The 12500-nt window shown below is 36.5% G+C and overlaps 1 protein-coding gene across 2 annotated transcripts in view; it reads left to right on the top strand.

Annotated features, from left to right (window-relative positions):
- UNC79 (unc-79 homolog, NALCN channel complex subunit) overlaps nt 1–12500 on the top strand; it is a 285579-nt gene that overhangs the window by 125931 nt on the left and 147148 nt on the right. For both annotated transcript variants that reach the window (XM_027869844.1, XM_027869843.1), the window contains exons 17-19: nt 3000–3141; nt 8404–8483; nt 8575–8723. In XM_027869844.1, coding sequence (XP_027725645.1) covers nt 3000–3141; nt 8404–8483; nt 8575–8723 — 371 coding nt within the window. The remainder of the gene's footprint in view (nt 1–2999; nt 3142–8403; nt 8484–8574; nt 8724–12500) is intronic.

Below are 12500 nucleotides of genomic sequence, written 5' to 3'. Positions count from 1 at the left end.
ATAAATTTGCAGTGGATCCAGGGTATGTGACTTTCATAGTTGAGCAGCATATAAGAAAGAGTGGTAAAAGTAGATAGTGGAGGTTAGGGTTTGGCAAAACATTAAGTGGCAATATCGTAAACGGGCCAGAATATAGTTGAGTTTGTCAACCAGTGAGACTAGATTGGGAAAGTAAATAAAGCTATCATAAGGGTGATGGCCAGGAAGAACACTGAAGGATGGAGGGACTAGAAGTCAAGAAGAAAAGGATCATTTTCAGAGTAGTGAAGAACAAGAGAAGATAGAAAGATAGAGGGTTATGGTTAAATAGAGGAATTTCAGAGTTTGTGGTAATGGAAATGTACCACTACCAAATGGGTAGTGAGACAGAAAGTATGTCAATCTCTTTATACAGTTAAACTGTTTTTTTTATCTGTCCCTTATACATAACACCCCACATTCCATCTCCATGTACTTTCCTCACTAGTGTATAAGGTAGGCTTGCATACTGTTACAGTTAACCCTTCTACATTGCAGGGGTGAGGAGTGGGTTACCACCTTGATCTGAAAAATCCATGTAAAATTTTTTAACCCTCCCTTCATACCAGAGAAGAAGTATGAATTATTATGGTATTAAAAGATAAAATATGTTGATATTATACAATACTATGCACATATTTTATGCATTTATGCATTTTTGAACTTTTTCTGTGTCATTTGGTTGCCTTTGCATGTTGTCTGCAGCTTCTACACACCCCCAAAATTCCCATTTAATTTCTTATATCGTCCTGCAATATATCAAAACTGCATTGGGGAAAGTTGCAGTGTGGAAGGGATAACTGTATTCCCATTTTATAAATAAGAAACTCAGACTTAGTGAAGTTGTGAATTGGTCAAGGTCACACAATAATTAGTAGACTAGAAGGCCTAGCCTGGAATCTAGGCCTTCTGATTCCAAATCTAGGACATTGCTTTAAGGCCTGGGCCTTCTAACTATAGAGAGATGGAAGTATTTGGCTGAGATCATGATCATCATTATCATCATCATTATCTATTATCATTTGGTTTCAGGGAAATTATCTTCTCTTTCAAACTATATAAAACATTTTACAATTGACTGACGTGAATGGTTAATAAGTAGGGTCCAAACAGGACTGATTTTCAGCTAAACTGAGGAGTTTGTGTTTGGAGATACTTCATTTCCTACATTAACAACTCCAGTTCTAGGTTACATCACAACCTTATTACTTCATTTCATCCATCTTCTCAATTGTCTATTAACTAATCCTTGTCACAGTGTTAACTAGTAAGGAAGGTTTTAGATTATGAGAATCCTTCCTGTGTCTGCTTATATTTCTAAAAAAGGACCCTTGAGTATGGAAAAAAATCTTTAAAACCCAGGAGAATCAAGCTATGATGATGGAGTGAGAGGCAGTGGGATTGAAACATTTGAGTGGAGATCCTGCCTAGTACCAACTCAGATCTTACCATGTTAATAACCTACTAGTATCTCCTAAGAGTAGACTGATAGAAATCCAGTTTTTGTCTCTTAGTTAATATTCTTTGGCTTCCCATTGTTTTTGTCAGCATATTCTGACTTACATTTGGGAGATTGCATGATTTTATAGAAAGAGCAGAGGTGGTGGCAAAAAATAGAAACAATGGGTTCCTATCAGGGCCTGTTTAAACAAATCATGCTATTTGAATGTAATGGGATATTTCTGCAGTGTAAGAAATGACAAAATGTGAATAATAAGGAGAAATTTGGTAAGATTTGTGTGAACTGATGTAGAACAAAGTAAGCAGAAACAAGAAAACTGTATTGCCAAAATGACTGCAGTAATATAAAGGAAAACAATTCTAAATACATCATAATTCAGATCAATACAGTGACTATTCATGATTCCAGAGGACTGAGGATGAAACACACCTCACTCTTCTTGGTAGAGATGTTAGAGTAAGGCAGATGCTTTCCCACGTGTCATGAATTATTCTGCTTAACTTCTTTCTTAAAAGGGAGAGTTCTCTTGGACAGGATCAATGACAGCAATATAAAGAAAAGCATCAATACATTAATTTTTAAAATGGTCTTGGTCAGAGGACCCAAATTTGAGTCTTGACTATGCCTCTCAACTGTGTGGCCTTGGGCAAGTCATTTTGCCCCTGAGCCTCAATGTCCTTATCTGTAAAATGAGGGTAGTTATACTTATCCCTATGTCATAGGAAGGGCAGCTAAGTGGTGCAATGGATAGAGTACTGGGCCTGGAGTCAGGAAGACTTATCCTGCTGAGTTCAAATCTGGCCTCAGAGACTTACTAGCTATGTGACCCCGGCCAAGTCACTTAAACTTGTTTGCCTTGATTTCTTCTTCTGTAAAATGATCTAGAGAGGGAAATGACAAACCACACCAGTATCTTTGCCAGGAAAACCCCAAATGGAGTCATGAAGAGTGGGACACAACTGAAAAATGACTGAACTGTAATAAGATTATTTTAGAGAAAGTATATTTGTAAAACTTAAAACACTGTAGAAATGTTATTATTATAGATAGATAAAGAATTTATTATGCATTTACCATGTGCGAGACATAACTCTGTGAAGTAAGTAGTACAAATCTATCATCCTCATTTAACAGATGAGGAAACTGAGGAACAGAGGAGCAAAAAGTGACTTGTCCAGGGTTACAAAGCTAGTAAGTGTTAGAAGTGGAATTTAAAGTCCAGTCTCTCTATGACACATTGATGATAACTATGGTATAATGCTGTTTAAAACGACATTAAAAGCAAAGACTAAAAAGGAAAATAGTTTTCAAAACTTCATAAATCCTACCAACTTGACAGTTTTACTATTTCCAATATTTATTCCCAGATAAAGGAGAAACCTTTCCCAAAAGGCTGATTGGACTTCATTGGCTACTATTGATATTGCCTGACATATGTGACTAGACCCTCTTCAGTTTTCATGGAGGTTTTTGTGTTCTTTTGTGTGAAACTCATGAAGCTTCTTGCCTGTTCTTTTAGGAGCCCACAGACAACCTTGAGGACAGTCTTCTCTATTCTCGGCCTGAGTTTATAATAGGCACTGAGGGAGAAGAGGATGAGAACCCTGTTGCAAAGCATGGAGAGAACCCAGGAAATCACACTGAACTCCCTGAAAACACTGGTAGGTCAACATAGTATGAAGTTCTGGGTGGAGCAATGGGCCAACCTGAGCTTTAAGAGGAAGCATATCTAAAGCCTTGGGCTTGTTGGACGAATACAACCACCTTTTCTTAAGAGTACAAACTGAAGGGATATGTGTGCTGGTGATTAGTGGGCAATAAATAGTGCCAGGGAGAAAAATCCCGGGGAAAGGAGCAATCCCAAATAGGATGTTTTGCTGAATCAAACGAGAATTTATTGGAGTGATATTGGAGGGTATGCTGGTAATGAAATTAGATAAGAAGTGGGAAAAGCTACTATTTGAATGTGTGTATTCCAAAGCTGAAAAATTAGCACAGTCAGGAAAAACATGCTATACAGGGAACAATTGACAAGAGGGTATTTCATTTCATACTCTTACATCTGGGTTTTCAAATAGGCCTATAGTGTGATGAAGCAGATTATTGGGATGATCCACAGACCTTAATGCAGCAAGAACTGGCAATGAAAGGCTTTCTCATCCCAAATTCAACACTTACTGCGAAATTGCTTTCTTCTACTTGGGAGACAGTACCAAGTACTGCCCACAGGACATTAGGACACTAAGAACACACATATCAGCCATATGCTTTCAAACTCTGAAGTCTCATTTGAGTCTTACTCCAGGTTAAATATCCTGTTTCTTTAGTGAATCCTTGTATTATATGCTCTCTCATTCTTTCAATACCCTTCTTTGGATATATTGAATGAATGAATGAAAAGATATTTATCTAGTACCTACTATGTGTCAGGCATTGTATTAGGCACTAGAGATACAAATACAAAAATGAGATAGTACCTGCTCATAAATTCTAACAGAGGTGGTGGTGGAGATAATACTTCTAAGGAATTTGTGGCAAAGTAAGGGAGTTTTGGTATCAGGAGTCATAGGCATGGTTAGAGGAGCACGAAGACAGTCAGCGTTCTGGCTCTATGCCAGTGGTAATGGTAATATTGATTTGATTTCTGTTCCCAGAGTAAGAAGTGAAAAGGGGAAGGTAGATATGTGGCAATGAGGCAGATGGAAATAAGTCCCACAAGGTTTTGGCTGTTTGGATGGCTGGATGGAATGTAAAACATGGTCTGGGAATGAGTTAGCAGAGTTTAAATTCTCCCACTAATCAGGACAACTTAGCTTGTGTGGAATTCCAAAGTCAAATAGACTAACTTCCCCAGTGAGGAGAGTATGATGTATATGATGTATGGAGGTGCAGTCCAGAGGGTCATTGTTTGAGGTAAGGAGTAAGGGGCAGCTACCTGTAAAGTAGATGGCAAGATACCCAGGTAGATGCTAGTTTCCTGATGATTGGCTTCATGAACATTTGTATCACTAACCTAAGAACTAGAATGGAATTCTGGTCCAAGCTTCTTTAAAAGTGGTGCCTAGATTCATAATAATCATTATGATGTGTTCTGATCAAGGCAGAATAAAACACAGTTCTCACCTTTTTTGTCCTGGACACTAAATTTCTCCTGTAGTCTCTAAGATCCCCAGGACCTTTTCACAAAACTGTTGTCTAAATATGCTTTTCCTACCTATGTTTATGAAACCCAAGTGTAAAACTTTATATCTATTGCATTTAATCTTATTAGATTTGTTTCATCAGTCTCACCTTTCATCTATAGGAATTTACATTAATTTTATCTCACTAGATTTATCTCATTATAGCACTTCAACATTTTTTGGATTCTGACTTGGTCATTTAATGTATTAGCCATCTCAGTTTGTTTTATGTAAATCTTACAAGCATGCCTGACATGCTTTCATTTAAATTACCAATTAAAATATTGACTGGCATAGAGTCAAAGACAGTTCCCTAGGGATCTAGAGACTTCCCTTTGACATTGACTCATTAATGACTACTCCTTGGGGATAGTCATTCAACCAGTTCTAGATCGCCTAACCTATTTAACTTACATCTCTCTATCTTGTACACAAGGGTAGCATGAGAGATTTTTATAAAATAGTTTGCTAGGGGTAGCTAGGTGGCGCAGTGGATAGAGCACTGGCCCTGGATTCAGGAGGACCTAGTTCAAATCTGACCTCAGACACATAACACTTACTAGCTGTGTGACCCCGGGCGAGTCACTTAACCCCATTGCCTTAACAAAAAAAAAATAGTTTGCTAAAAATCCACATATCCTATGTCTATAGTATTCCTCTGATCTAGTAGTTTAATTAACAGTACAAAAAGGGAATTGGTTCAGTCTGCTATGACCTGTCCTTAATGAATTCCTACTGGCTTTCAGTTATACTGATTCCTTTTCAAAATGCTTGTAAATCATCCCTTTGATATTGTGTTCTGCAATTTTGTCATAAATCAGGCTCCTGGGCCTATAGTTTGTTGACTATTATCTTCCTTGTTTTGAAAATCATGGCAAAATTTGCCTTTTTCTCATCCCGTGGAACCACTTTCATTTTTTTTCATCTCTCAGAGATTTCCAACAATGGCTCAATGATTCATTCATTCAAAATGCATTTATTAAATTAAAAAATAAAATAGATGACAAAAGAATAAGCAGGAGGCTGCATAATTTAACAGGTACACCTGAAAATGGCTATGATATTGAAATAAAAGACATCAATAAAATGCTTATTTTTAAAAAAGGAAAAAACAACCCAAAATGCATTTATTAGGCATCTACTGTGTGTCAGGCACTGTTCTAGATACTAGAGGCAGAAAATGAAATAGTCATAAAGAAGCTTATTATGCTAGGGGGTGTTGGGAACAACTTATACCCATAAAAATGAACACTTATATATGCATATACATATATACATATATGTATATGTGTGTGTGTGTATAGAGGTGGGGAGGGAGAACCTTTCAGCCATGAGGAGATAGCCTATGCAAAGGTACAGAGACGTAGGAGAGAGGGAATGTTATATATAGGGAGAGCATGTAGGCCATTTTGGCTGGAACATAAGGGATATGATAAGGAGAAATGTGAAATCAGTTGGAAAAGATAGGCGGGATCCTGATTGTTAAGAACTTTAAATGTCAGACAGAAGAGTCTGTATTTTATCCTAGATCAAATGGGGAGTTGTCACTGAAGTTTCTTGAGCAAAGGACTTACGTGATCAGATTTGTGCTTTAGGAATATAAATTTGCCAGCTGAGCAGAGGATGAACTTGAAGCAGGGAGACCAATTAGGAAGGTATTTTTAATAGTACATCTGAGGGGCGATGCAAATGGAGAGAAGGGGACAAAAGAGAGATCTTCAGATGTCATTGAGTTGCTCTTCCACAGTTGTCCTTCCCTCCATGATTCCTTTGGCTGTTTTTGTTGAAGTTGCCATTCATGGCTTCCCACTGAGTAGTCCACTCTGTGGTCCTGCATTGCTCCACAGCTCTACTTCTTGCAGCCCTCAGCAGGATGCTTTTTCTATACTCCATTGCTCTACAGTTCTTCCAGCCACTTCTCTCCCTGTAGTTCTCAGTTCTCAGTAGATGTCACTAATTCCCTTTGCTGGGACCAGCTCTAACATCCTGTAGGCAAAGATCTTTGAAGGTTCTATCTCCTTTGTGTATATTTACAGCCCCAAACATATTTCCATGCCCAAACACTCTACTTCCTGATGTTATCTTTCGTATAAGTCTCATATTTCCACCCCTCACACAGAAGAGGTCATGTGTAGTCTGGAGTGAACATGCCTTCTTCTACTTAGAAGTAGTCCTTTCTCCTCAATTCCACTTTGGATTTTTGTTAATTACCACAATTTGTGTCTTCTCTTCCCTGGAGCTCAGGGTGCATAGCTTTTATCCAGTCAGTAGTACCTGGTTGTGTAGGGGTCTTAACCCTTAGACTTAACCTGAGGTTCAGGACCTTAAGACAAATTTTAATGACTATATTTCAATAGAATCCCATGTTTTGTTCCTTTAAAAACATTATTCTGAGAAGGGTTACATAAGCTTCACCAGATTGCCAAAGGGTGCCATAACAAAAAAAGAATAAGAACTCCTGGGCTACACTATTAGAGAGTACTTACTATTTTGCCAGTTATCTTGCCATTCTCCTTAGATATCTCTGTGGGTTTTTTCAAATTACTTGATGCTTCTTCTCTCTCTCCTTGACATTATTGCACAAAGGTCAGAGTAAGATTTGTGATTGCCAGCTATAGTTTTATTTATATTTAATGGTGGATTTGGGGTAGAACAAAGATTAAAATCAAAATGAACTTCTAAGTACATAGTGAGTACTCTTATCCATACTTAATTATCATTAATTCCATTTATCTTAACATTGGCTTTTATGAAACAACCTAAGATTGCCTCACATTCCTTTCCACAACCTCTATCCAAATGATTTTCAGTCATGGTGAAGATGTTATCACTGTCTCCTTGACTTTTCCTGTTAGTCTTTTCAACAAATCAGTTCAACAAAAACTTACGGAGCACTTGTCATTGAGGCAATGGGGTTAGTTCTAGCTATATAGAGGTAGATGTAACATAAATCTTTCTCTGGAAAACCTTATAATCTGGTGGGGGCAAGGAGAGGTGGGGAGGATGAGGGAGAAACTGGGGAGAAATGCAGTATACCCCAAGAAAATTTGATCTCAGCTGCTGGTGCCATTTCTCATCTACTTCATCCCTTATATATGTGTTTTGTATATACTTGTACCTAGTGAGTAGCAGATCTGGGGCTTGAACTATGTCTTCTGAATTCAATGCCCTTGTCACTACAGCATCTTTTTGAAAAAACAATTTAAGAAGTACTTCAAGAAGTATTTCAGGTACAAAGTACCTTTGAACCTTTTACATTTATTTCCCCCAATTTTTGTAAATGTCTATTAAGTAGGTAAAATCTAATACATTATGTTTATGTTTTAATACCACCTCTCCTCTAATTCCTCCAGATAGATATGAACCTTAATTCTGTATTTGATGTGCTAGTATTTTGTACTCTTTCTACACTTTACCATATTTTACTTTTATTGTATTTTTATGTATGTTTAATCCTCCCTACAAGATGTTAAGCAATTTGAGGACAGAAACACTGTCTTGTTAATTTTACATTTCAAACTTGTACACAGTAGGCTCTTAATAAATCAAGTTACTTCACAGCCTCTGTTTCTTCCTCATTAGAAAATGAGATCAGACTAGATGATCTCCAAATTGACCTCTCATTTTAAATCGTTTAAACCTGTAAAATATCAGTTTAATGAATATCATACCTACTGGATTAGCTCCTGGTGAGTTCAAGGAGGAATTACATTAATCCTTTGTGTAATTATTTCTTGACAGCAATAAAGAATGATACTGAAAGAAAATTTTGTTACCAGCAACTTCCAGTAACTCTAAGGCTAATATATACCATTTTCCAGGTATGCTTTTTATAATGTTGGAATATATGCATATGTTTATCATAAGTTGTAGTATTTGAGTAAAGCAGTAAACATATGATTATTTGCACAGGAAATGGCAAAGTTTGAAGAGCCTGACATTCTTTTCAACATGCTCAACTGCCTGAAGATTCTCTGTCTTCACGGAGAGTGTTTATACATTGCAAGGAAGGATTATCCACAGTTTTTAGCCTACATTCAGGATCATATGCTAATTGCAAGGTATATCTTCCATCTGAGGATTATTGTAAATCTTTGCATTTTAGATTTTGACCCTAAAAATAAGTTTTGAATATGACTTATTTGAATGTGACTCATTTGATCCTTATTTCTCAGTCAAGGAAGCATTACTGACAACTGTATCCTTCCTTATTTTTCTTCTTGAAATTAATTCTTAGTAGCAAGGGAAGGAATACTAATGAAAATTAATTAGATTCCATAGAAATGCATAAATAAATACAATTAAATTAAACATTTATTAGGCATATATGTGTCAAGCACATACTGAAGATGCAGAGACAAAAACCAAATAATCCTTTCTCTCAAGAAATTTGTAAATATAAAATATATGCAGAGTAGGTGCAAAGTAATTTCTGAAGGGGAAACAGCATAAAAAGCAGTGTGATTTAGTGGAAAAACATTAGACTTTGAGTCAGGATACTTGGGTTTGAATACTATCTGCCTATGATATTTAGCGATCTGATCATGAGAAAGTCATGAAACCTCTCTGAATCTTCATTTTATCATCTGTAGCATGAGGATAGTAATGCTTGCATTAATTCTTGTTAGAGTTGAAAGAAAAACTTTATAAGTTTGAAGTAAACATGAATTGTTATGATTGTATGATTTTAGATAAATCACTTGGTCTCCCTGAACTTTATTTTCCTTATATAAAAAATTAATAAATTGGATTATAGATGAGCTCTAAGATACTTTCTTGCTTTGACATTCTATGATTCAGTGGCCGTCCATTTTGGGAATCTGTTTAGCTTAGGACCGTTCCTGAATTCCTGCTTGCTATTTGCCAATGCACAAATATTTTCTTTAAGATTTCTGAACAATGGCTCCAAATATAGGAATAACAGGTTCCTGGCTAGAGATAGATTACGTCAAAAAAGGCTATTAAAGTGTATTTGTTTGAAATTTTGCAGATTAGACAAAAAGGCTTTTGATTGGAAGGGGACGAGAAAGAAGAAAATTACCTATGTATTTTAACCAGTTAGATATTATAGAGAGTAGCTACAATGTAGAAAGAAGAATGGAAATAGGAGAAAAAGAAATCCAAGAAAGGAGCTAGTAAGAAAACTCATAGTCTTAAGTAATAAGCATGATGAACTAGAGAGGAGGCAAATTAGACCTTATAGGTAGGTATGAATGTGACTTGCTGAGATAAGATACATGAATGTAATATGGCTTTGGAAAGATATATTTATTCAAAATGAATAGGATAGATGAAAGGGCATAGGTGACAGAGTAGTACTGTGTAAGACTATAAGAAGATAAACACATGTGAAAAAATCTGGGCATGAGAGGGCAGAGGCATGGTTGGACTAAGAATTTAGGTGAAGATTTTAGGTGAAGAAACCAGAATGATATTGAGGTGTTCTATACTGTAGCCACTTGGACAGAAAAAAGAAATAGATGAGGAGCTTTGGAGATATTATGAGTTTGGTAATAGAGGTAAAACGTAGTAGTGATAGGAGAATTCAGTTACCCGAACATTTGCTTGGACTCTGTCTCTCAGCCAAAAGTGGAGCAACTAATAGCTTCTTAGCTCCTTTTAATGATCGTTATATCCTATAAAAGGTAGAGTAACCCGCAAGGAGGATTGTTGTTCTGGGCCTGATTCTGATCAATAAGGAGAAACTGGAAGCTGAAGAGAAAATGATGGGACCTTTGGTGGCAAGTTTAGAATTTGTGATAAAGGAAAGACAAGCTCTGACATGAAATTCTAGGAGTGAAGATTTCAAAGTGGTCAGAGAAAAGATTGGTAGGATATGATAGATTCTACAGTTCTACAGTAGGTATGGAAAAATATCAAGAATGATATTCTGAAGATATGAAAAATTAATTCCAATGAGAATGCAAAAGAGATGTTTTCTAAAGAGCCCAATATTAATGTATAGGGAATTAATTGAGCAACTTATATTTTAAAGACATATACAGAAGATGAAAATAAGAGCAGGAAATTAAAAATTGAACATAAAAGCATGCTATAGTCTAATGTCAGGCACAATAAAGTTCAAAATTAGTCAAGGAATGCTAAGGATAGCAAAAACAAATTTTTAGTTGGTTTTAGCAGTGTAACACTTGCAGGCTTCCCATCACCACTAACATAGGGTCCCCTCAGAAACACCATGTTAGATTCAAAGTACTCTGTGGTTCTGCATCTACTAAAAATCCATTGTTTGCAAGACCCCACTGATGTATTTATTTTTACTAGTCACCCAGAGGATCCAACTAGTTTAAAACAAAGACATTAAATGAAATTATACAGTAAGGAGTATAGGAAGGCAAATACTGTATCGTTTTTTTTTAAAATGGAAGAGAATAGAATTTGAAAACTGTAATTTAGTGAGTGCTCTTCTTGTGGACAAGATGAAGAAATATGGATTAGATGATTTGTAAGAAACCAATTGAATGGCCAAAGAGTAATCATTGACAGTTTAATGTTAACTTGGAAGGAGATTTATGGTGGACTGCCCTTGGTCATTCAACATTTTTATCAATGACTTAGATAGACATAGATAGCATATTTATAAAACTTGAAGATGACACAAAAGCTCTGAGGAAAGGTTAACATTAGATGATGGACTCCAGATAGAAAATTGTCTCAACAGGCTAAAATGTTGGGATGATTTGATTCAAATTTGAATTAATTTGAAATGTAATAGGAATAAATGTAAAATCTTAAACATGGGTTCAAAAATCAACTTCACAAGAATAAAATGGAGAGAGATAGCCCGTAATTCATCTGGAAAAAGTCCTTGTGGTTTGAATAGACTATAAGCTCAATATGACTCTACATTGTGATGCAGTAACCAAAAGAAGTTAATACAAACCTGAACATCATTAAGAGAGGCACTATACCAAGAACAAAGGAGTTTATATTTTTGCTGGATTTTGCCTTGGTTATACAACCCCTGGGGAATTATATACTGCATTGAATAGTGTTGGACTTGGAGTCAGAAAAGACTGTTTTCAAATCCTGCCTCAGATATGTGCTAGCTGTGTGATCCTAGGCTAGGCACTTAAACTCTCTGAGCCTTGGTTTCCTCATCTATAAAATGAAGAGATTGGACTCCCTTTCAGCTCTAATGGAGGGTTCTATGAATTTTGGACACCTTTTTTTGTAAGCTGGAGAGTGTCCAGAAGAGGGTAGAGGGGTGTGCTATAACAATCAATTGAATGAACTGGGAAGTGTAGCCTAGAGAGGAGAAAACTTTTTGTTTTTGTGATAGTTGACTTCAAGTATTTGAAAGACAGCCATATAGAAGAGGTATTCTACTTCTGCTGTTTGGCTCCCAGAAGTGGAACTAGAAGTAATTTGTGGAAGTTGTAGAAAGATAGGATTTGGTTTGAAGTAAGGAAAAACTTGCCAACAACTAGATCTGTCTGAAAGGGGAATTGACTGCTTTAGGAGGGAGCAGACTCCTTGTCACTGGGTGGTCTTTAAAATAGGGGTTTGATGGTCACTTGCTGGTCATGCTGTAGATGGTGTTGGTTGGATTAGATAGCACTCTGAGCTCCTTTACAACTCTTAGATTATGTTTTTCTACGATAGTGTATCATAGTGTTCCTTGCTCTCCTTGGAACATACAAATAGGTGATACCTTCCTGAGCCACTCTAAAACAGGTATATGTAGAAGGAAGCCCATGAACTTACTGGTGAGGACAGAGAGTGAATTCTCTAGGTCATATCTTCTTTCTTTAGTTTTCTACTTGTATACTCACGTGGTACCTCACATTGCAGTATGATAGCTCAGTCAGGGTGAGATA

The sequence above is a fragment of the Vombatus ursinus genome, unplaced genomic scaffold (assembly GCF_900497805.2).
Source record: "Vombatus ursinus unplaced genomic scaffold, bare-nosed wombat genome assembly UNPS02014794.1, whole genome shotgun sequence".
Taxonomy (NCBI): domain Eukaryota; kingdom Metazoa; phylum Chordata; class Mammalia; order Diprotodontia; family Vombatidae; genus Vombatus; species Vombatus ursinus.
The sequence above is the reverse complement of the archived record's forward strand: the minus strand, read 5'-3'. Positions and strand labels throughout refer to the sequence as shown.